The 25,197-nt window shown below is 52.2% G+C and overlaps 2 protein-coding genes across 12 annotated transcripts in view; both read right to left on the reverse strand.

Moving 5' to 3' along the window:
- Positions 1-1,191: 1,191 nt before the first annotated feature.
- LOC147101525 (uncharacterized) lies at positions 1,192-4,662 on the reverse strand. Of its 4 annotated transcripts, XM_085965185.1 has the most exons (3): positions 4,634-4,662; positions 4,497-4,551; positions 1,192-3,990 (listed from the first exon to the last, which is right to left on the reverse strand). In XM_085965185.1, exon 3 carries the CDS (start codon positions 3,190-3,192, stop codon positions 1,795-1,797), a length of 1,398 nt encoding a protein of 465 aa, XP_085821311.1. In that variant the 5' UTR covers positions 3,193-3,990; positions 4,497-4,551; positions 4,634-4,662; the 3' UTR covers positions 1,192-1,794. The 4 variants fall into 4 exon arrangements, with proteins under 4 accessions (XP_085821311.1, XP_085821309.1, XP_085821310.1 ...); XM_085965183.1 differs by lacking the exons at positions 4,497-4,551; positions 4,634-4,662 and adding an exon at positions 4,061-4,127; XM_085965184.1 differs by lacking the exons at positions 4,497-4,551; positions 4,634-4,662 and adding an exon at positions 4,045-4,121.
- Positions 4,663-4,678: 16 nt separating this feature from the next.
- brd3b (bromodomain containing 3b) overlaps positions 4,679-25,197 on the reverse strand; it is a 47,340-nt gene continuing 26,821 nt past the window's right edge. For 3 of the 8 annotated variants that reach the window (XM_085965182.1, XM_085965175.1, XM_085965176.1), the window contains 7 exons: positions 24,554-24,682; positions 23,977-24,207; positions 16,175-16,404; positions 14,823-15,115; positions 11,068-11,199; positions 6,438-6,566; positions 4,679-4,988 (listed from right to left, as the gene is read on the reverse strand). In XM_085965182.1, coding sequence (XP_085821308.1) covers positions 4,861-4,988; positions 6,438-6,566; positions 11,068-11,199; positions 14,823-15,115; positions 16,175-16,404; positions 23,977-24,207; positions 24,554-24,682 — 1,272 coding nt within the window. In that variant the 3' untranslated portion in view covers positions 4,679-4,860. The remainder of the gene's footprint in view (positions 4,989-6,437; positions 6,567-11,067; positions 11,200-14,822; positions 15,116-16,174; positions 16,405-23,976; positions 24,208-24,553; positions 24,683-25,197) is intronic. The other 5 variants (XM_085965178.1, XM_085965179.1, XM_085965177.1 and 2 more) reach the window with 5 other exon arrangements.

Genomic DNA, 25,197 nt, shown 5'->3' on the forward strand with positions numbered 1-25,197 from the left:
CACAAATCGGCTGCCGTGTTCCCTCCATTACAACAGTGACTACACTTCAGTGGCTGTGAAGCGTTGTGGGACGTCCCGAGGTGTTGGGAGCTGGTGTAGAAATGAGAGCTCTTCCTCGCGGGTTCCTGGAACTTCTGCAACTGCTTCTCACCAAAACCTTCGTAAAACCAGAGGGAAAAAATCCACAAACAAAACATTTTAAAAGCTGAATGGAGTCACGTGTGCTCCCAATGTGTCCCGCAGCATCAGACTAATGCCCATCAATTCACGTCTGTAATTAATGCAGGATTACCAGGTTAAAATCTGCAGAACAAGCGCTGACCCCAGTCAATGCCAATTACATCGTTCCTCATTCACCTCCGTCCCAGCTTGAAACAGATGGCGACAGAGCCGGAAACACTGAGGAAAAGTGGATGGAGACAATGAGACAGGGACAAGCTCCCGGGGGCTGGGGGGAGAGCGGAGTGACCGGGGGCTTGGGGGGGGAGAGGGAGGAGGAGAGCGGAGTGACTGGGGGCTGGGGGGGGGGGGGGGAGCGGAGTGACCGGGGGCTGGGGGGGGGGGGGGAGTGCGGAGTGACCGGGGGCTGGGGGGGAGAGAGCGGAGTGACCGGGGGCTGGGGGGGAGAGGGAGGAGTGACCGGGGGCTGGGGGGGAGAGGGAGGAGTGACCGGGGGCTGGGGAGAGGGAGGAGTGACCGGGGGCTGGGGAGAGAGAGGAGTGACCGGGGGCTGGGGAGAGAGAGGAGTGACCGGGGGCTGGGGAGAGGGAGGAGTGACCGGGGGCTGGGGAGAGGGAGGAGTGACCGGGGGCTGGGGAGAGGGAGGAGTGACCGGGGGCTGGGGAGAGGGAGGAGTGACCGGGGGCTGGGGAGAGGGAGGTTTGACCGGGGGCTGGGGAGAGGGAGGAGTGACCGGGGGCTGGGGAGAGGGAGGAGTGACCGGGGGCTGGGGAGAGGGAGGAGTGACCGGGGGCTGGGGAGAGAGAGGAGTGACCGGGGGCTGGGGATGGGCAGTAATTGTGGCCAGAGAGCTTCACTCCTGATCAGATGAGGCCGTGCAGGGGTTTTAAAACTAGAATGGCAGTCTTGGGGCACAGTGAGCCTGCGAGTGGCGTGATGTAGGCCAGAGACCGGGGCCAGGAGAGGTGCAACACAGGACAGACGGCGAGAGAGTTATGACCCACAAATATCTGTAAGCACTTTTAGAATTTATTATGAAACCCGTGAGCGCAGTGTGGGCCCCCCGCCCCCCAAATAACAACCAAAGAAACAACATAATAAAGGTCACGCGATATTGAGTCGGTTTAGTTTCCGTCCTGCAGCCAGTGCTGACATTGCTTCATACAATAAGCAATCACGACATCAACTTGTACCTAACATTTTCTATCAACAGAATTTAAAATTATAATTGTAAACAGCATTAAAAAATATTGGGAGTTACGGGAAACCTGCATGCACAATACATAAAAGGTGAGATTCAAGGGCAAAGGGAAAGTTTAAGAACCCAAACCAGGGACGCCTGGTGCAATGTTTAAATTTGTGTCCGATTCCCAGGACAGGCTCTGGCCTCTGCGACTGGGAGAGTGCCTGTTCAAAGTTCAGAAACGCAGCTCCGAATCCATCCGTGCTGCAGCCGTGTTACCGTGAAAGACGGTTGCAAACATTGTTAAAATTAAGTATTTAAAAATACATTTGCTCTAAAGAAACCAGGAATTATCAAGACATCGAGTGAGACAAGGAACCAAGCAAGATTGCAGCAAGTGGTCATTAGATCAGCAAGGTTAGAGGCTGCAATCAGTAACCGAGGGAGACTGAGCTCGCAGACAGTAACAGAGTTGAGACTGAGCTCGCAGACAGTAACAGAGTGAGACTGAGCTCGCAGACAGTAACAGAGTGAGACAGAGCTCGCAGACAGTAACAGGGAGAGAGAAGCTCGCAGACAGTAACAGGGAGAGAGAAGCTCGCAGACAGTAACAGGGAGAGAGGAGCTCGCAGACAGTAACAGGGAGAGAGGAGCTCGCAGACAGTAACAGGGAGAGAGGAGCTCGCAGACAGTAACAGGGAGAGAGGAGCTCGCAGACAGTAACAGGGAGAGAGGAGCTCGCAGACAGTAACAGGGAGAGAGGAGCTCACAGACAGTAACACAGGGAGAGAGGAGCTCGCAGACAGTAACACAGGGAGAGAGGAGCTCGCAGACAGTAACACAGGGAGAGAGGAGCTCGCAGACAGTAACAGGGAGAGAGGAGCTCGCAGACAGTAACAGAGGGAGAGAGGAGCTCGCAGACAGTAACAGGGAGAGAGGAGCTCGCAGACAGTAACAGAGGGAGAGAGGAGCTCGCAGACAGTAACAGGGAGAGAGGAGCTCGCAGACAGTAACAGAGGGAGAAAGAGGAGCTCGCAGACAGTAACAGAGGGAGAGGAGCTCGCAGACAGTAACGGAGAGAGGAGCTCGCAGACAGTAACAGAGGGAGAGAGGAGCTCGCAGACAGTAACAGGGAGAGAGGAGCTCGCAGACAGTAACAGGGAGAGAGGAGCTCGCAGACAGTAACGGAGAGAGGAGCTCGCAGACAGTAACAGAGGGAGAGGAGCTCGCAGACAGTAACAGGGAGAGAGGAGCTCGCAGACAGTAACAGGGAGAAAGGAGCTCGCAGACAGTAACAGAGGGAGAGAGGAGCTCGCAGACAGTAACACAGGGAGAGAGGAGCTCGCAGACAGTAACAGGGAGAGAGGAGCTCGCAGACAGTACAGGGAGAGAGAGGAGCTCGCAGACAGTAACAGGGAGAGAGGAGCTCGCAGACAGTAACAGGGAGAGAGGAGCTCGCAGACAGTAAGAGGGAGAGAGGAGCTCGCAGACAGTAAGAGGGAGAGAGGAGCTCGCAGACAGTAACAGGGAGAGAGGAGCTCACAGACAGTAACAGGGAGAGAGGAGCTCGCAGACAGTAAGAGGGAGAGAGGAGCTCGCAGACAGTAAGAGGGAGAGAGGAGCTCGCAGACAGTAACAGGGAGAGAGGAGCTCGCAGACAGTAACAGGGAGAGAGGAGCTCGCAGACAGTAACAGAGGGAGAGGAGCTCGCAGACAGTAACAGGGAGAGAGGAGCTCGCAGACAGTAACAGAGGGAGAGGAGCTCGCAGACAGTAACAGGGAGAGAGGAGCTCGCAGACATTAACTTTTTTTTGGGGTGCGCGGCCCATTTAAGGGGCTGCACAGGTCGCTCAAAATGCTGTGCAAGCGCGGATTTTACATTGAAAATGCCGGCAAACCGGTCCGCGCACCTCACAGGGAACACTGATCACAATCCGCACTATCCACCAATACGTCACTCTGTCTCCAGGAATTCTGAGCTTCGTTGCTCGTCCCTGATTGGAAATAAAATATTCGAAGGGGTGTAAAATGATAAATGCTGGAGACTTTCTGTCCAACTTACAGGACTCTCCCAGTCACCCAGCAATGGATCGGAAAAAACACAACCATGATTCGCAAGTCTCTTAGTCTAAAAACACGCCCCCCACCCCCCGGCCCTGTTCATTTCCAAAGGCGGTGGAGGAATCTGAAACTGCCTTATTCATACACCGGAACCCCAAACATTTAACACTTCCTCTGTACAATGGACCCCCTCCCCCGCACACCATCCAAAATAAAACGAGACAAGTCCTTAAGAAACAGTACAGATCGAAACAGGTAAATACGGAGCACCCAAAGTGACCATGCCCGGCCTGTGCACTGCAGGTAGAAACAGGTGAAGAATTTTGCAGATCACAGACCACGCAGGCGAGTGGAATCCTGCACGGCATCTTCACCATTGGTCCCGAGCTCATTCATTTGTCCGGGATGTCAATAAATTAGGTATATACACACGCGTGCGCGCTTGCACTCGCTCACTCACACGCTCTCTCACACTCGCTCAGTCGCACGCTCGCTCAGTCGCAGGCTCACTCAGTCGCACGCTCGCTCGGTCGCACGCTCACTCGCTCACTCGGTCGCACGCTCACCTCGGTCGCACGCTCACTCGGATCGGTCGCACGCTCACTCGCTCGCACGCTCACTCGGTCGCTCGTTCACTCGGTCGCACGCTCACTCGGTCGCACGCTCACTCGGTCACACGCTCTCGCACGCTCGCTCGGTCGCATCACGCTCGCTCGGTCGCGACGCTCGCTCGCTCGGGTCGCACGCTCACTCGGTCGCACGCTCACTCACTCGGTCGCAACGCTCACCGCTCGCTCGGTCACACGCTCGCTCGAGTCGCGACGCTCGCTCCTAGGTCGCACGCTCACTCAGGTCGCAACGCTCACTCGGTCCACTCGGTCGCACGCTCACACGCTCACTCGGTCGCAGCACGCTCACACGCTCGCACGCTCACTCGGTCGCACGCTCACCTCGGTTCGCACGCTCACTCTCGGTCGCACACGTTCACTCGGTTCGCCACCACTCACACGCTCACTCGGTCGCACGCTCGCTCGTCGGTCGCAACGCTCACTTCGGTCGCTCACACGCTCACTCGGTCGCACGCTCACTCGGTCGCACGCTCGCACGCTCACTCGGTCGCACGCTCACTCGGTCGCTCTGCTCACTCGTCGCACGCTCACTCGGTCGCACGCTACGCTCGCACGCTCTCGCTCGGGTCGCGACGCTCACCACGGTCGCACGCTCACTCGGTCGCCTCAGTCACTCGGTCGGGTGAATGATCATCGATGGAATGTGCTTGTCAGGGTCTCTCTCATCAGGTTCAGTCATTCAAAAAAAGAACAGCACATCCTTAGAATCCGCTGAGGTAAGGTTCTGGTTGTGCGGGCCGGGAACAGGACAAGCCCTCTGTGCCTAAACTGTAGATCCAGAGCCAGATTGCAAGGTGGCCCTGGGGTCTATTCAGATTCACTGGTGTCCGAGGAGCTGGAGCCGCTGGAGCTTGTGCTGCCTGATTCAGAGGATGAGCTGCTGCTGCCGCTGAGCCGTGAGGGACCCCCTCCCTGCCCGGGGTCCGATTTCTCCACTGTTGGAAAAAACACCCAACGGTTAGAGCGGAAACACAGCAGCAAACAGTATTTGAACTTTGTTCTCAGGGTGTGGGCGTCGCTGGCAAGGCCGGCATTTATTGCCCAAGTCCCCCTCGCTCCATTCCACCAATCTCCAGAACAGGTTCATCGCTGCTTGCCACGTCTTTCAGCAGCTACGGGGGAACATTAGAAACAGCAGGAGGCCATTCAGCCCCTCAAGCCTATTCTACCATTTAATCAGATCATGGCTGATCTGATTAACTCCATTTACCCGCCTTTGCTCCATATGCCTCAATACCCGTATAGAAACATAGACATAGAACATAGAAAAATAGGAGGAGTCGGCCATTCGGCCCTTCGAGCCTGCTCCGCCATTCAATATGATCATGGCTGATCCTCTATCTCAATACCATATTCCCGCTCTCTCCCCATGCGCCTTTTGTGTCTAGAAATCTATCTATCTCCTTCTTAAATATATTCAGTGACTTGGCCTCCACAGCCTTCTGTGGTAGAGAATTCCACAGGTTCACCACCCTCTGAGTAAAGACATTTCTCCTCATCTCAGTCCTAAATGTCCTACCCCGTATCCTGAGACTGTGACCCCTCGTTCTGGAACCCCCCAGCTAGGGGAAACATCCTCCCTGCATCCAGTCTGTCTAGCCCTGTCAGAATTTTACGCGTTTCAATGAGATCCCCTCTCATTCTTCTAAACTCTAGTGAATGCAGGTCTAGTTGACCCAATCTCTCCTCATACGACAGTCCTGCCATCCCAGGAATCAGTCTGGTGAACCTTCGCTGCACTCCCTCTGTGGCAAGTATATCCTTTCTTAGGTAAGGAGACCAAAACTGCACACAGTACTCCAGGTGTGGTCTCACCAAGGCCCTGTACAACTGTAGTAAGACATCCTTGCTCCTGTACTCAAATCCTCTTGCAATGAAGACCAACATACCATTTGCCTTCCTAACTGCTTGCTGCACCTGCATGTTTGCTTTCAGTGACTGGTGTACAAGGACACCCAGGTCCCTCTGTACATCAACATTTCCCAATCTATCACCATTTTAATAATATTCTGCCTTTGTTTTTCCTTCCGAAGTGGATAACTTCACATTTATCCACGTTATACTGCATCTGCCATGTATTTGCCCACTCACTCAACTTGTCTAAATCACCTTGAAGCCTCTTTGCATCCTCCTCACAACTCACAATCCCACCTAGTTTCGTGTTGTCAGCAAACTTTGAAATATTACATTTGGTTTCCTCATCCAATCATTGATATATATTGTGAATAGCTGGGGCCCAAGCACTGATCCCTGCGGTACCCCACTAGTCACCGCCTGCCTCCCTGAAAAAGACCCATTTATTCCTACTCTCGGTTATCCAACAAAAGTCCAGAGGTTGTTGGTGACTCGATCCAGTTCCCTCGCGGGCAGTGGTGGAGCTTTACCTTTCTTGCTGGGTTTCTTGCTGTGATTGAGTTGCCCGCTCATGTCCTGTAATCGCTTCTCCAGCTCCTTCTTCTTCTCCAGAGCAAGCTCCTCCTTCGATTTCCCCGTGCTCTTCTTCGATGGGACAGCTAAATCACAACAGGTCCATCATTAAACCGACCCAACAAAGCAAATAACAATTCATTAACCAGAACAATCCATCATATCCAGCTCAACACAAAATACAATTCTTCTGTTCAGCTGAGTCAGAAGGCCGTGGGTTCAAGTCCCACAATCCAGGCAGACACTCCCAGTGCAGTACTGAGGGAGCGCCACACTGTCGGAGGGGCAGTACTGAGGAAGAGGTGCACTGTCGGAGGGGCAGTACTGAGGGAGCGCCGCGCTGTCGGAGGGTCAGTACTGAGGAAGAGGTGCACTGTCGGAGGGGCAGTACTGAGGGAGCGCCGCGCTGTCGGAGGGTCAGTACTGAGGGAGCGCCGCGCTGGCGGAGGGACAGTACTGAGGGAGCGCCGCGCTGTCGGAGGGTCAGTACTGAGGGAGCGCCGCGCTGTCGGAGGGTCAGTACTGAGGGAGAGCCACGCTGTCGGAGGGTCAGTACTGAGGGAGCGCCGTGCTGTCGGAGGGTCAGTACTGAGGGAGCGCCGCACTGTCGGAGGGGCAGTACTGAGGGAGAGCCACGCTGTCGGAGGGTCAGTACTGAGGGGCACTGTCGGAGGGTCAGTACTGAGGGAGAGCCACGCTGTCGGAGGGTCAGTACTGAGGGAGCGCCGTGCTGTCGGAGGGTCAGTACTGAGGGAGCGCCGCACTGTCGGAGGGGCAGTACTGAGGGAGAGCCACGCTGTCGGAGGGTCAGTACTGAGGGGCACTGTCGGAGGGTCAGTACTGAGGGAGCGCCGTGCTGTCGGAGGGGCAGTACTGAGGGAGTGCCGCACTGTCGGAGGGACAGTACTGAGGGAGCGCCGCACTGTCAGAGGGGCAGTACTGAGGGAGCGCTGCGCTGTCGGAGGGTCAGTACTGAGGGAGCGCCACGCTGTCGGAGGGACAGTACTGAGGGAGCGCCACGCTGTCGGAGGGTCAGTACTGAGGGAGCGCCGCACTGTCGGAGGGGCAGTACTGAGGGAGTGCCGCACTGTCGGAGGGGCAGTACTGAGGGAGTGCCGCACTGTCGGAGGGGCAGTACTGAGGGAGCACCGCACTGTCGGAGGGGCAGTACTGAGGGAGCGCCGCACTGTCGGAGGGGCAGTAGTGAGGGAGTGCTGCACTGTCGGAGGGGCAGTACTGAGGGAGCGCTGCACTGTCGGAGGGGCAGTACTGAGGGAGTGCCGCACTGTTGGAGGGGCAGTACACCGAGGCCTCGTCTGCCTGTTCTGGTTGGTCAGATGGGCTTGAATGGAACAATTCCAAGTGCAGAGAATTCTAATAGCATATCATTTTTCACCTAAACTAACACTGCGCTTGTTGAATAAGGAAGAGGAGAGTCGATTTTGTGGGTACAGTGACGGTGGGACTGACCACAGGTTGTGAGTTCAAATCCAAACAAGGCAAATCAATAAATCCGGTAAATTGAAGCGAGACAATGGAAGCTGGACTGCTGTAAAATTGGAGGCATCCGGCCCACGTTGTCCGCTTTAATGTTCATGCCTCTCGCAAAGGGCCGAGCAAGCCAATCAGCAGCATGTGGCGACTGGGAATGGCCCTCATCCCAAAAAACCAACCAGAAGAAACATGCCGAATTACCAATGCAGGAAGTATCAGGACACAAGCAGCGAAAAAAAACGGCCAGGACCCTGCTCCCAATATCGAACCCGACTTGGCTGTGATCACACCCATACACAGCCTGCTCACACTTAACATCCAGGCGCACACACGAAAAATGGGCAATCAGTCTGTGGAACCCGTACCCCAGTGAGAGTCAGTGTGTGTGGAACCCGTACCCCAGTGAGAGTCAGTGTCTGTGGAACCCGTACCCCAGTGAGAGTCAGTGTCTGTGGAACCCGTACCCCAGTGAGTGTGAGTGTCTGTGGAACCCGTACCCCAGTGAGAGTCAGTGTCTGTGGAACCCGTACCCCAGTGAGAGTCAGTGTCTGTGGAACCCGTACCTCAGTGAGAGTCAGTGTCTGTGGAACCCGTACCCCAGTGAGAGTCAGTGTCTGTGGAACCCGTACCCCAGTGAGAGTCAGTGTCTGTGGAACCCGTACCCCAGTGAGAGTCAGTGTCTGTGGAACCTGTACCCCAGTGAGAGTCAGTGTCTGTGGAACCCGTACCCCAGTGAGTGTGAGTGTCTGTGGAACCCGTACCCCAGTGAGAGTCAGTGTCTGTGGAACCCGTACCCCAGTGAGAGTCAGTGTCTGTGGAACCCGTACCCCAGTGAGAGTCAGTGTTGGTGGAACCCGTACCCCAGTGAGAGTCAGTGCCCGTAGAACCCGTACCCAGTGAGAGTCAGTGTGTGTGGAACCTGTACCCCAGTGAGAGTCAGTGTCTGTGGAACCCGTACCCCAGTGAGAGTCAGTGTCTGTGGAACCCGTACTCCAGTAACAGTCAGTGTCTGTGGAACCAGTACCCCAATGAGAGTCAGTGTCTGTGGAACCAGTACCCCAGTGAGAGTCAGTGTCTGTGGAACCAGTACCCCAGTAACAGTCAGTGTCTGTCAAGGAAGGGGAGAAACATGAAGGAAAATTGGAAATAAAATGATTGGGAATATGAAATTATAATAATGTGATGGATTAAAAGCTCAATAAATATGGAGCTTTTAAGAGACTCAAAGAAATTGAACACAGAGTGATCAACACAGATAGGAGTGCAAAGTGTGACATTGGAGACAGAATTTTGAAAATGAATGTGCTTTAAACAGACCTCCCGTGGTGATTTTTCAGGACAGCACTGTTGTGCAGCTTGGGTGCTAACCTGGAGTGGCCCTTTAAGGCCACTGCTCTTGGACTCTGTACTGAAGGGTCAAAATCCAGCTACCCGCTCCACACCCCTCACCAGTTCATCAGCTGCTGCAGCGGATCGTTATCTTCTCGCTCCAGGGCAAAAGAGCTTAACATGAATTGATTTTCTTCTTTTTTAAAAAAGGTTGTTACACATCTTCAACAAAGTGTATCAGATGCTTAAGAGAAAGACGTGCGTTCATACAGCACCTTTTATGGCCTCCAAGCACTTCGCAGCCAACGGCTACTTTTGAAGTAATGTAGGAAACATAGAGGCCAATTTGGGCACAGCATGATCCCATAAACAGCAATGTGACAGCGAACCAGATCATCTGTTTTCATGATGTTGGTTGTGGGATAAATATTGGCCCAGGACACCGGGGAGAACTCCCCTGCTGCTCTTCCAAATAGTGGCCATGGGATCGTTTACATCCACCCAAAAGGGCAGACGGGGCCTCGGTTTAATGTTTCATCGGAAAGACGGCACCTCCGACAGTGCGGCGCTCCCTCAGTACTGCCCCTCTGACAGTGCGGCGCTCCCTCAGTACTGACCCTCCAACAGTGCGGCGCTCCCTCAGTACTGACCCTCCGACAGTGCGGCGCTCCCTCAGTACTGCCCCTCGACAGTGCGGCGCTCCCTCAGTACTGACCCTCCAACAGCGCAGCGCTCCCTCAGTACTGACCCTCCGACAGTGCGGCGCTCCCTCAGTACTGACCCTCTGACAGTGCGGCGCTCCCTCAGTACTGACCCTCCAACAGTGCGGCGCTCCCTCAGTACTGACCCTCCAACAGCGCAGCGCTCCCTCAGTACTGACCCTCCGACAGTGCGGCGCTCCCTCAGTACTGACCCTCCGACAGTGCAGCGCTCCCTCAATACTGACCCTCCGACAGTGCAGCGCTCACTCAGTACTGACCCTCCAACAGTGCAGCGCTCCCTCAGTACTGACCCTCCGACAGTGCAGCGCTCCCTCAGCACTGACCCTCCGACAGTGCGGCGCTCCCTCAGTACTGACCCTCCGACAGTGCAGCGCTCCCTCAGCACTGACCCTCCGACAGTGCGGCGCTCCCTCAGTACTGACCCTCCGACAGTGCGGCGCTCCCTCAGTACTGACCCTCCGACAGTGCAGCGCTCCCTCAGCACTGACCCTCCGACAGTGCGGCGCTCCCTCAGTACTGCCTCGCCAACAGTGCGGTGCTCCCTCAGTACTGCACTGGGAGTGTCAGCCTAGATTATGGTATCAAGTCTCTGGAGTGGGACTTGAACCCACGATCTCCTGACTCAGAGGTGATAGCGCTACCCACTGAGCCACAGCTGACACCTGAGCACTAGACACAAGACGTATAGATTTTAATTGATTGGGATGTTGGCATTGACCCGAGGGCACTGGAAGCGATGGGAACCCATTGCTCGGATATTTTAACAGTTTGCTGCGATCTGGGACTGTTCCCTGGACTGGAGGGTGCCCCATGGTATGTCAATATACAAAGAGGGCAGCAAGTATAAACTGGTGAATTATCAGCCCGTTACTGGTAGGGATGATTCGCGACTCTGTGCCTGACCACATGGCAGAGAAGGGGTTCTCGGAGACTCTCAACACGGCTTCTGGGAAAGAAGGTCAAATCTCAGCAAACTGGTTGAATGTTCTTGGAAGAAGATACGAGGTTGATGGAGGTCGATAACCCGGTTGATGTTGTATACCTGGTAATGGGGGCCGGTTACTAGTGGAGTCCCACAGGGATCGGTGTTGGGGCTGCTGCTCTTCACCGTCTCTACCAATGAACGTGTCGGGGGAACTGTCTGCAAGTTTGCGATTGAAACAAAGATAAGGACCTTAGATGAGAAAAATAGATTACAAGCAGATCCAGATGCAATGGTGAATGGGCCCATGTCTCGTAGCTGTCAGCTAACACAGAGCAATGTAACGTTACATGCCTGTGCACAACACGCAGGCCATCAATGTAGCGTTACACGTGTGTACACAACACACAGGCCATCAATGTAACGTTACACATGTACACAACACGCAGGCCAATGTAACGTTACACGTGTCCACAACACGCAGGCCATCAATGTAACGTTACACGTGTGTACACAACACGCAGGCCAATGTAACATTACACGTGTGTCCACAACACGCAGGCCATCAATGTAACATTACACGTGTACACAACACGCAGAAAGCTGCCGAGCGGGAAAAGGCCCAGGCGTCACAGTACATGAATCTCCACCAGTGCCACGAGGCTACTGACGCCAGATTGTATTGCCAGGGCGATTAAATACAAAACAATGATACCATTTTCTTCTCCCTCATTCTCGGGATGTGGGTGTCGCTGGCAAGGCGGCATTTATTGCCATTCCCGAGCTGTCCCGAGAAGGTGGCGGTGAGACGCCTTCTTGATGTTCGATACAATTGAGTGCCTTGCTCGGTCACTTCAGGGAGCAGTTAAAAGCCAACCACACGGGTGTGGGACTGGAGTCACCTACAGGCCAGACCGGGTAAGGACAGGAGGTTTCCTTCCCTGAAGGACATTAGTGAACCCACTGGGTTTTTACGACAATCCGACAGCTTCATGGTCACTCTTACTGAGACCGGCTTTTTAAACTGCATTAAATTTCTCAAACTGCCCGTGGTGGGATCGGCGCTCACGTTCTCTGGATTACTAGTGCAGTAACAGAACCACAGAACTCCCCTAGCCGTTTGTGGAATACCTCAATTAGCCTTATCTAGAATAGTGTCCAGTTTCGGTCTGCTCACATGCAGACTGCTAGAAAAATCCAGGAACTGTTTCAGAGGAGGCCACTGGACTGATGGCCAGTTACCACTGGGAGAGCGCACTGGGGGCGTCTTAATTCTAGGCTTGAGGTGGGGAGAGGTGGGGCTCCACAATGCTGCAAAATCAGACAGACACAAAACAGCGAGCCCGTTAACCCACATCGACACCACACGACGCCCGTCCCACGAATGCCCCGTGACACCAACCCCCCCTCAACCCGGTGACGCCCCCCTCCCCCCAGCCCACAACCATCCCCCCCTCCCCCCAGCCCACAACCGTCCCGCCCCCCCCCCCACCCCACGGACCCCCCAACACCACCTGTCTGGTCAGCTGCCCTTTACCATCTGGTGCCCCCGTGTGGCCATAAAATGGACTGCGCTCCACGGACTGACCCAGAAAAATACCTGGACAGTCACATCAAAACCATCAGGTAATGGAAGCAACCCTTACTAATCATTACCATGCATGTGTGTCCTGATTACTGCGGAATCAGCTACAACCTTCAATTAATACTCGCCATGTGTATTTACTGAGACAGAAAGTGACCGTAGGCTGGCACCAGGTCCAATCACTCTGACCTTACGGATGCTACAAGGTTCCTCTTGGACCACTGGCGCTCTGTTTGGAGGAGCACCGTCTGACATAGTATCCCCGGTGAGTTAACTGCTTTTACCCGGTCAGTGTGGTCTCAGTCCCCTCTCTGGATCAGCGAGTGGGGGGGAGCCAAAGCCCCCTCGCCTGATCTCGCTGCAGTGACTCCGGTCTGTGTTAAAGTGGTGGGTGAGGACACTTATGGGTGACACATGGAAAATGGTGACTGGGCAAGGTTCTGGAGTCTCCTCATGGAACCCCATCCCTTTTAGATGAAGGGGGAGAATGAATGAAAAACCCAACCATGCAAATCAAACACACACAATCCATCGCGATATTACAAACCCCAGACACACAATCCATCGCGATATTACAAACCCCAGACACACAATCCATCGCGATATTACAAACCCCAGACACACAATCCATCGCGATATTACAAACCCCAGACACACAATCCATCGCGATATTACAAACCCCAGACACACAATCCATCGCGATATTACAAACCCCAGACACACAATCCATCGCGATATTACAAACCCCAGACACACAATCCATCGCGATATTACAAAACCCAGACACACAATCCATCGCGATATTACAAACCCCAGACACACAATCCATCGCGATATTACAAGCCTCAGACACACAATCCATCGCGATATTACAAGCCTCAGACACACACAATTCATCGCGATATTACAAACCCCAGACACACAATCCATCGCGATATTACAAGCCTCAGACACACACAATTCATCGCGATATTACAAACCCCAGACACACAATCCATCGCGATATTACAAAACCCAGACACACAATCCATCGCGATATTACAAACCCCAGACACACAATTCATCGCGATATTACAAACCCCAGACACACAATCCATCGCGATATTACAAACCCCAGACACACAATCCATCGCGATATTACAAACCCCAGACACACAATCCATCGTGATATTACAAGCCCCAGAGACACACAATCCATCGCGATATTACAAACCCCAGAGACACACAATCCATCGTGATATTACAAACCCCAAAGACACACAATCCATCGCGATATTACAAGCCCCAGACACACACAATCCATCGCGATATTACAAGCCCCAGACACACACAATCCATCGCGATATTACAACCCCAGACACACACAATCCATCGCGATATTACAAACCCCAGACACACACAATCCATCGCGATATTACAAACCCCAGACACACACAATCCATCGCGATATTACAAACCCCAGACACACACAATCCATCGCGATATTACAAGCCCCAGAGACACACAATCCATCGCGATATTACAAACCCGACACACAATCCATCACGATATTACAAACCCCAGACACACAATCCATCGCGATATTACAAGCCCCAGAGACACACAATCCATCGCGATATTACAAGCCCCAGACACACACAATCCATCGCGATATTACAAACCCCAGACACACAATCCATCGCAATATTACAAACCCCACACACACAATCCATCGCGATATTACAAACCCGACACACAATCCATCGCGATATTACAAACCCCAGAGACACACAATCCATCGTGATATTACAAACCCCAGACACACACAATCCATCGCAATATTACAAACCCCAGACACACAATCCATCGCGATATTACAAACCCCAGACACACAATCCATCACGATATTACAAGCCCCACACACAATCCATCGCGATATTACAAACCCCAGACACACACAATCCATCGCGATATTACAAACCCCAGACACACACAATCCATCGCGATATTACAAGCCCCAGACACACACAATCCATCGCGGTATTACAAACCCCAGACACACACAATCCATCGCGATATTACAAACCCCAGACACACACAATCCATCGCGATATTACAAACCCCAGACACACACAATCCATCGCGATATTACAAACCCCAGACACACACAATCCATCGCGATATTACAAACCCCAGACACACACAATCCATCGCGATATTACAAGCCCCAGACACACACAATCCATCGCGATATTACAAGCCCCAGACACACAATCCATCGCGATATTACAAACTCGACATTCCCACTTACTATAGGGTTTCCTTTGCTTTTTCTGTAAACAAGATTTGACGTATCGCTCCAGCTCTCGTAGAGTCGTGGGCTTCAGCGTTTCAAAGTCTATTTCAATCTCATCAGGGTTGGAGTCCCTGAGAGAGGGCTCCCTCGACTGAATGATGTGCACAACTCGACCCAGCTTTTCCCCTGGCAACTTGTTGATGTCGAGGCTCAGCTGGCGTTTCTCGTCATACGACATGGGCTGAGCTTCCTCCTCCTCCTCCGAGTCGAAGAGCGGAGCCGTCTGCTTCGCAGCCTTCTTCAGGGGTCTGAACACAAGGAAGTGACAAATATTCCAGGCCAAACGAAGAAGGAATGTGCATTCACAGAGCAACGCCTCCTGTCCCAACACTTACCAAACAACAAGTTACTTTTCAAAGGCAGTCACTGCAAATCATTCATTAGAGTTAAAGGGTCAAACCCTGGGCGAACAGGGGTGGGGTTGAGGATGGGTAGGTGGGGTTGAGGGGGGGGGGGGGGGGGGAGTTGTTCTATTAAGGATGGGTTTGTTGGGACGAATGGGCCTTTTTCTGCTCCAATAAATACTTCTCCTTTACCACATTTAAAGCCCGTCTGATCGCTCCTTGGCCTGTTACACACACTGCTCAGACACGAAAATCACACTCCCGTCCCGACTGCAACAGAGACAATACATCCCCCACCCCCCGAATCTCATCCCTTCTCCCCCCACCCCAACCTCCCATTTACCCTCCTCATTTCCCCTATCCCCTCTCTCTACTCCACTGCCCTTTCCCCAGAGCCCTGCCAATTTTCTCCCTTCAAGTATTTATCGAATTCCCCTTTTGAAAGTTACGACTGAATCTGCTTCCACCGCCCTTTCAGGCAGCGCATTCTGGATCACAACAACTCGCTGCGGAAAAACATTCTCCTCATCTTCCCTCTGGTTCTTTTGCCAATTACCTTAAATCTGTGTCCTCTGGTTACCGACTGGAAACAGTTTCTCCTTATTTACTCTATCGAAACCCTTCATGAGTTTGAACACCTCTATTAAATCTCCCCTTAACCGTCTCTGCTCTAAGGAGAACAACCTCAGCTTCTCCAATCCCTCCACATCACTTAAGTCCCTCATCCCTGGTACCATTCTAGTAAATCTCCTCTGCACCTTCTCCAAGGCCTGGACATCCTTCCTAAAGTGCGGTGCCCAGAATTGGACACAATACTCCAGCTGGAGCTGAAGCAGTGATTTATAAAGGTTTAGTGTAACATCCTTGCTTTCACACTCTATGCCTCCGTTTCCAGATTTAACACGTCTGCCCTTCAACCTCTATCTACAGAAACACTGCTTCAGCACTTCCTGCGTCCTTCACCTGGCCGCTGAACTCCCGCTGCTGGGCTTCTTGCTGCCGTGTTTCTTGGACTGCGCCTGCTTGGCTGCCTGTGAGGACTTGCCCTTCTTCTCCTCCTCCGCTTTCACTTTGTGCTTTTCCTTCTTTTTTTTCTCCTTCTTCTCTTTCTCTTTCTCCTTCTCTTTCTTCTTCTTCGGTTTGCTGACAGGAGCCTGGGACAAGGCCGCCAGCTGCTCGTGAACAGCTTTCAGCTGAGGGCACAACAAGCACAATTAAAACCAACATTATCGCCAAGGTTCCAAGCAAACCCGGAAACTTTCACACGGATACCGAGCTTCAGTCAGCTCGCGCTCTCCCGGCAACCAAACATAAACAGGTATCGGCCATGGTGCAGTGGAAGGCTCTCTCACCTCAAGAGTCAGAAGGTCGTGGGTTCGAGTCCCACTCCAGATCGACATTCCCAGTGCAGTACTGAGGGAGCGCTGCACTGTCGGAGGGGCAGTACTGAGGGAGCGCCGCACTGTCGGAGGGGCAGTACTGAGGGAGCGCCGCACTGGCGGAGGGGCAGTACTGAGGGAGCGCCGCACTGGCGGAGGGGCAGTACTGAGGGAGCGCCGCACTGGCGGAGGGGCAGTACTGAGGGAGCGCCGCACATTCGGAGGGGCAGTACTGAGGAAGCGCCGCACAGTCGGAGGGGCAGTACTGAGGGAGCACTGCACTATTGGAGGGGCAGTACTGAGGGAGTGCCGTATGTCGGAGGGGCAGTACTGAGGGAGTGCCGCACTGTTGGAGGGGCAGTACTGAGGGAGTGCCGTATGTCGGAGGGCAGTACTGAGGGAGTGCTGCATTGTCGGAGGGGCACTACTGAGGGAGTGCCATATGTCGGAGGGCAGTACTGAGGGAGCGCTGCATTGTCGGAGGGGCAGTACTGAGGGAGCGTCGCATTGTCGGATGGGCAATACTGTGGGAGCGCCGCACTGTCAGAGGGGCAGTACCGAGGGAGCGCCGCACTGTCGGAGGGGCAGTACCAAGGCAGCGCTGCACTGTCGGAGGGACAGTACCGAGGCAGCGCTGCAGTGTCGGAGGGACAGTACTGTGGGAGCGCCACACTGTCGGAGGGGCAGTACTGAGGGAGTGCTGCACTGTCGGAGGTGTCTTCTTTTGGATGACACGTTAAACCGAGGTAACTTCTGCCCTCCCGGGTGGACTGAAGAATCCCCCAGGACTAGCATTGTGACTAGAGAGCAGGGTAGTTCTCCCCAGTGTCCTGGCAAATATTTATCCCTCAACCAACACTTAAAACAGATTATCTGGTCATTATCACAGTGCTGTTTGTGGGAGCTTGCTGTGCACTAATTGGCTGCCATGTTTCTGACATTACAACAGTGAGGACACTTCAAAAATACTTCATTGGCTGTAAATCGCTTTGGGACATCCTGAGGTGGAGAAAGCAGAGATATAAATACAAGTCTTTCTATCATCCACTCCCTTAAAGGCTGGCTGGGCCACTGCTGCAGTGTGGATCCGAGCCAGTGGGAGCAGGAAAGGCCCAGGTTCCATCCCCGAGCTGTGCTGTTAATCATGTGGGCAATCAGTTGGGTTCAGCACCCATGGGTTAGGGCCAGCAAAATCAGCCAAGGTTCCTGCTCCTGATCACTGTCCAGTGGAAAGTGAGAGTGTATGGACCTTGAGTGGGCACTGGCGGGCACCGCCCGTGGAACCCGTACCCCAGTGAGAGTCAGTGTCTGTGGAGCCCGTACCCCAGTGAGAGTCAGAGTCTGTGGAACCCGTACGCCAATGAGAGTCAGTGTCTGTGGAACCCGTACCCCACTGAGGGTACGTGTCTGTGGAACCTGTACCCCAGTGAGAGTCAGTGTCTGTGGAACCCGTACCCCAGTGAGAGTCAGTGTCTGTGGAACCCGTACCCCAGTGAGAGTCAGTGTCTGTGGAACCCGTACCCCAGTGTGAGTCAGTGTCTGTGGAGCCCGTACCCCAGTGAGAGTCAGTGTCTGTGGAACCCGTACCCCAGTGAGAGTCAGTGTCTGTGGAAACTGTACCCCAGTGAGAGTCAGTGTCTGTGGAACCCGTACCCCAGTGAGAGTCAGTGTCTGTGGAACCCGTACCCCAGTGAGAGTCAGTGTCTGTGGAACCCGTACCCCAGTGAGTCAGTGTCTGTGGAGCCCGTACCCCAGTGAGAGTCAGTGTCTGTGGAACCCGTACCCCAGTGAAAGTCAGTGTCTGTGGAACCCGTACCCCAGTGAGAGTCAGTGTCTGTGGAACCCGTACCCCAGTGAGAGTCAGTGTCTGTGGAACCCGTACCCCAGTGAGAGTCAGTGTCTGTGGAACCCGTACCCCAGTGAGAGTCAGTGTCTGTGGAACCCGTACCCCAGTGAGAGTCAGTGTCTGTGGAGCCCGTACCCCAGTGAGAGTCAGTGTCTGTGGAACCCGTACCCCAGTGAGAGTCAGTGTCTGTGGAACCCGTACCCCAGTGAGAGTCAGTGTCTGTGGAAACTGTACCCCAGTGAGAGTCAGTGTCTGTGGAACCCGTACCCCAGTGAGAGTCAGTGTCTGTGGAACCCGTACCCCAGTGAGAGTCAGTGTCTGTGGAACCCGTACCCCAGTGAGTCAGTGTCTGTGGAACCCGTACACCAGTGAGAGTCAGTGTCTGTGGAACCCGTACCCCAGTGAGAGTCAGTGTCTGTGGAACCCGTACCCCAGTGAGAGTCAGTGTCTGTGGAACCCGTACCCCAGTGAAAGTCAGTGTCTGTGGAACCCGTACCCCAGTGAGAGTCAGTGTCTGTGGAACCCATACCCCAGTGAGAGTCAGTGTGTGTGGAACCCGTACCCCAGTGAGAGTCAGTGTCTGTGGAACCCGTACCCCAGTGAGAGTCAGTGTCTGTGGAACCCGTACCCCAGTGAGAGTCAGTGTCTGTGGAACCCGTACCCCAGTGAGAGTTCTCTACCACTGGGCTTTCCTTGGTCCAAAGTCACCTGTTTTTCCTGAGAATGCTGCATCTAGTATAAGTCAGTATAAGAATGGCAGCCAATCAGAGCTGTCCAGACCCAGTCTGGTCCACTCTAGCCCCAGAGTGGCTCGGACCCGATCCCGGAGCCTTCGTGCCAGCTACAAGAGGCATTGGGCCAGTCAATGCTTCGTACTGAAGCCATTAATCTGAAGTACAGGAAACTCTTTGGCATCCGGCACCGACGGGACCGGGATGGTGCCGGTTGATTAAAAATTCCGGATGACAGAGAGGGTTATCTACTGAGGCTATTTTTAACAAAGAGTCAGACTCCTGTTATTGAGGTGTTCGGACTTCCGACAGCGCCAAGAAGCCGAGTAGTGGCAGTTTGGAGAACTACCCCCACTGACTAACTTGGTTACCGCGGGAGACTCGGACTCGCGGCAACATTTCCGGTTATTAAGGTGTTGTTTTCGGAGTGAGAATTTTGCCGGTTAAGAGAGAATTCCGGATATTTAGGTGCCATTTAAACGAGAGTTCCCTGTAGTTGCAATGACATCAATATTCCTTTTGGGGCTGTGGAGGGAGGGGGGGGCGGGGGTTCAGGTGAAGGGGAATTTAGAAAGTCAAAGAGAAAGGAGAAGGCAATAGTGCAGGGTAGCGATAGGGGTAACGATAACCAGAGTGTGACAGGAGGAGACAGAGCGTACGAACATAAGAGTGCACCAGCAAATAGTCAGAGTGGGGAAAAATGGTAAAAAGACAAAATTAAAGGCTCTTTTATTTGAATGCACACAGCATTTGTAACAAGATAGATGAGTTGACGGCACAAATAGAAATAAATGGTTATGATCTGATAGCCATTACAGAGGCGTGGTTGCAAGGTGACCAAGGCTGGGAACTGAATATTCAGGGGTATTTGACATTTCTGAAGGATAGGCAGAAAGGGAAAGGAGGTGGGGCAGCTCTGTTAACAAAGGATGAGATCAGTGCAGTAGTGAGAAATGATACTGGCCCAGAAGAGCAAGATGTAGAATCAGTTTGGGTGGAGATAAGAAATAATAAGGGAAAGAAGTCACTGGTGGGAGTAGTCTATAGGCCCCCTAACAGTAGCTACACTGTAGGACAGAGTATAAATCAAGAAATAATGGGGGCTTGTAAGAAAGGTACTGCAATAATCATGGGCGATTTTAATCTTCATATAGATTGGACAAGTAAAATTGGCAAGGGTAGCCTTGAGGACGAGTTCATAGAATGTATTCGGGATGGTTTCTTAGAACAATACGTTGAGAACCAACCAGGGAGAAGGTTATTTTAGATCTGGTAATGTGCAGTGAGACAGGATTAATTAATGATCTCATAGTAAAGGATCCTAGCATAGTGATCATGGCATGGTAGAATTTGAAATTCAGCTTGAGGGTGAGAAACTTGGGTCTGAAACTAGTGTCCTAAACTTAAATAAAGGCAATTACGAAGTTATGAAGACAGAGTTGGCTAAAGTAGACTGGGAAAATAGATTAAAGGGTAAGACGGTAGATAAGCAGTGGCAGACATTTAAGGAGATATTTCATAAATCTCAGCAAAGGTTTATTCCAGTGAGAAAGACTCTACGAGAAGGATAAACCATCCGTGGCTAACTAAGGAAGTTAAGGATGGTATCAAATTGAAGGAAAAGGCATAGAGTGTTGCGATGATTAGTGGTAGGCCAGAGGATTGGGAAATTTTTAGAAGCCAGCAAAGGATGACGAAAAAAAGGGAGAAAATAGATTATGAAAGTAAATTTGCAAAAAATATAAAAACAGACAGTAAGAGCTTCTACAGGTATATAAAAGGGAAGAGAGTAGCTAAAGTAAATGTTGGTCCCTCAGAGGATGAGACTGGGGAATTAATAATGGGAAACAGGGAAATGGCAGAGATTTTGAACAAATATTTTGGATCGGTCTTCAGGGTAGAAGACACAAAGCATCCCAATAATAGATAATCAAGGGGCTATAGGGAGGGAGGAACTTCAAACAATGACTATCGCTGGAGAAAAAGCACGAGGCAAACTAATGGGATTAAAGCTGGACAAGTCCCCTGGACCCGATGGCCTGCATCCTAGGGTCTTAAAAGAAGTGGCTGCAGAGATAGTGGATCCATTGGTTGCAATCTACCAAAATTCCCTGGATTTTGGAGAGGTCCCAGCGGATTGGAAAACCGCAAATGTAACGCCACTATTCAAGAAAGGAGGGAGACAGAAAGCAGGAAACTATAGACCAGTTAGCCTAACATCTGTCATTGGGAAAATGCTAGAATCCATTATTAAGGAAGTAATAGGACATTTAGAAAATCGTCATAAAACCATGTTGACTCTGCTTGATTGTATGAAAGGGAAATCGTGTTTGACAAATTTACTAGAGTTCTTTGAGGATGTAATGAGAAGGGTGGATAAAGGGGAACCAGTAGATGTACTGTATTTGGATTTCCAGAAGGCATTCGATAAGGTGCCACATAAAAGATTACTGCACAAGATAAGAGCTCACAGGGTTGGGGGTAATATATTAGCTTGGATAGAGGATTGGCTAACTAACAGGAAACAGAGAGTTGGGATAAATGGGTCATTTTCCAGTTGGCAGACTGTAACTAGTGGGGTGCCACAGGGATCAGTGCTGGGGCCTCAACTATTTACAATCTACATTAATGACTTGGATGAAGGGACCAAGTGCACTGTAGCCAAATTTGCTGATGATACAAAGATAGGCGGGAAAGCAAGTTGTGAGGAGGACAGAGTCTGCAAAGGGATAGAGATCGGTTAAGTGAGGGGCAAAAATTTGGCAGATGGAGTATAATGTGGGAAAATGAGAGGTTATCCACTTTGGTAGAAAAAAAAGCAAATTATTATTTAAATGGAGAGAGACTACATAATGCTGCGGTACAGAGGGATCCTCGTACATGAAACACAAAAAGTAAGCATGCAGGTACAGCAAGTAATTCGGAAGGTAAATGGAATGTTGGCCTTTATTGCAAGGGAGATGGAGTGCAAAAGTAGGGAAGTCTTGCTACAACTGTACAGGGCGCTAGTAAGACCACAACTGGAGTACTGCGTACAGTTTTGGTCTCCTTATTTAAGGAGGGATATACTTGCATTGGAGGCAGTTCAGAGAAGGTTCACAGGGTTGATTCCGGAGATGAAGGGGTTGTCTCGAAGAAATGTTGAGCATATACTCATTGGAGTTTAGAAGAATGAGAGGTGATCTTACTGAAACATAAAATTCTGAGGGGACTTAATCTACATCCTAGGGTACTTAAGGAAGTGGCCCTAGAAATAGTAGATGCATTGCTGGTCATCTTCCAAAATTCTATAGACTCTGGAACAGTTCCCATGGATTGGAGGATAGCTAACGTAACCCCACCATTTAAAAAAGGTGGTAGAGAGAAAACGGGGAATTATAGACCGGTAAGCCTGACATCGGTAGTGGGGAAAATGCTAGAGTCCATTATAAAAGATGTAATAGCAGAGCACTTGGAAAATAGTGACAGGATCGGACAAAGTCAACATGGATTTACAAAAGGTAAATCATGCTCGACTAATCTACTGGAATTTTTTGAGGAGGTAACTAGTAGAATAGATGAGGGAGAACCAGTGGATGTGGTGTATTTGGACTTTCAGAAGGCTTTCGATAAGGTTCCGCATAAGAGATTAGCATGCAAAGTTAAGGCACATGGGATTGCAGGTGAGGTACTGACTTGGATAGAGAACTGGCTGGCAGACAGGAAGCAAAGAGTTGGAATAAACGGGTCTTTTTCCGAGTGGCAGGCAGTGACTAGTGGGGTACCGCACGGATCGGTGCTAGGACCCCAGCTAGACGAGGGAATTAGATGTAATATCTCCAAGTTTGCAGATGACACAAAGCTGGGTGGGCGGGTGAGCTGTGAAGGATGCAGAGAAACTCCAGTATGATTTGGACAGGTTGGGTGATTGGACAGATGCAGTATAATGTGGATAAATGCGAGGTTATCCACTTCGGTGGCAAAAACAGGAAGACAGATTATCTGAATGGCAATAGATTGAGAAAAGGGGAAGTGCAACGAGACCTGGGTGTCCTTGTGCACCAGTCACTGAAGGTAAGCATGCAGGTGCAGCAGGCGGTTAAGAAGGTAAATGGTATGTTGGCCTTCATAGCGAGAGGATTCAAGTACTGGAGCAAGGATGTCTTGCTGCAGTTGTACAGGGCCTTGGTGAGACCACACCTTGAGTGTTGTGTACAGTTTTGCTTGCCCTATCTGAGGAAGGATGTTCTTGCCATGGAGAGAGTGCAGTGAAGATTCACCAGACTGATACTTGGGATGGCAGGAATGACGTATGAGGAGAGATTGGGTCGATTAGGCTTATACTCACTGGAGTTCAGAAGAATGAGAGGGGATCTCATTGAAACTTATAAAATTCTAACAGGACTAGACAGACTAGATGCAGGAAGGATGTTCCCGATGGCGGGGGAGTCCAGAACCAGGGGTCACAGTCTAAGGATAAGGGGTAAGCCATTTAGGACTGAGATGAGGAGGAATTTCTTCACCCAGAGAGTGGTGAACCTGTGGAATTCTCTACCACACAAGGCAGTTGAGGCCAATTCATTAAATATATTCAAGAAGGAGTTAGATATATTTCTTAAGGCTAAAGGGATCAAGGGATATGGGGAGAAAGCAGGGACAGGGTACTGAATTTGGATGATCAACCATGATCTCATTAAATGGCGGAGCAGGCTGGAGGGGCCGAATGGCCGACTCCTGCTCTTGGTTCTTATGTCCAGTGCTGCTGCTACAAGTGAACAATAAGTGTTAGAGAAAGCGGGTACAATGTAAAGAAATGCTGCTCATATCTACCATGGTCCTTTGAGTGGAGGGGCTGCCGACACCCACCTGCTCCTGCAGTTCCGCCAGTCGATTCGCCCGCTCCTCTTCCGAATCCGAGCTGTTGGAATTGGACGAGGATTCCCGGCTGCTTTCGCTTGACGGCACCTTAGGCTTGGCGACGATTGGGGGTGGCGGGGGAGGAGGAGGGGAGACGTCAACAGGCTCGTCCGGCATCTTTGCAAACCGCATTTCGAATACGTCCTAACACAGAATGAGGCACGTCAACAATCAGCTGGTGGTGAAGGAGGTTTCACCTCATCATCCACTGTTACCAGAGCCGCGCGCTTGGCCGGGGCCGAGGTCACGTTGTGCGCCTGGGTCGTGTTGTGCGCCTGGGATCGCGGGGCTGAGGTCCCGTTGGGCGCCGGGGTCGCGTTGCGCGCCTGGGATCGCGGCGCCGGGTCGCATTGTGCAGCTGAGATCGCGGCGCCTGGCCGGGGTCGTGTTGTGCGCCTGGGATCGCGGGGCTGAGGTCCCGTTGTGCGCCTGGGATTGCGGCGCTTAGCCGGGGTCGCGTTGGGCACCTGGGATCGCGATGTGTCCCTACCTGCAGTTTCCTGGCCATCGCCACCACCTCGTGATCTGGAGGGTTGTACTTGTAACAGTTGGAAAACATTAAGCGGATATCGGCAGCAAATCCCTGGGCGTCCGGGTAATCCCGACTGTCCATCTTTTTCTGCAAAAGGAATTACAATAAAAACCCGGCACAGCCAATGGAACATTCCAGAAACAAGACACAGACACCCGACTGCGGCAGAAGCTCAGACACAGAACCCGAGGACAATGCCCGAAATATCAGCAACCATCGGAAGCGCAGCTTCCCATCAATTCAAACAAGGCGCGAGGTTTGAAAGATTTGGGGGAGTGCGGAGACCAGAATATTCACTGGGATTGTGCTGTCCCTCCATGAGTTACTAAAGGGAATATGGGACTGAATCAACTGCAAAGCTGCACTTGATCATGGCCGATCGACAGGGCTCATCAGTCAAGCTTGTAACACGGAGACAGAGATCTGGAACTAAGTGAATGGCAGCGACGGAGCTCAAACTAGAGGCTGCATCTGCTCGAGAGCGCGAGCGAGACCGAGAGCCCGGGACCGAAAGGAAGGGCACAGGGGCGAGGGGGCGCGGGAGAGAGGAGGGGGGCAGGGCCGAGGGGGGCCGGGCGCGGGGCCAAGGGGAAGGGGACCGA

The sequence above is a fragment of the Somniosus microcephalus genome, chromosome 23 (genome assembly GCF_052327205.1).
Source record: "Somniosus microcephalus isolate GS21.2 chromosome 23, FLI_Smic_1.0, whole genome shotgun sequence".
NCBI lineage: Eukaryota > Metazoa > Chordata > Chondrichthyes > Squaliformes > Somniosidae > Somniosus > Somniosus microcephalus.

Excerpts from the sequence above, each read along its gene's own strand:
- LOC147101525 (XM_085965185.1), bottom strand. The coding sequence starts at position 3,192 with ATGGGCCGCGCACCCCAAAAAAAAGTTAATGTCTGCGAGCTCCTCTCT.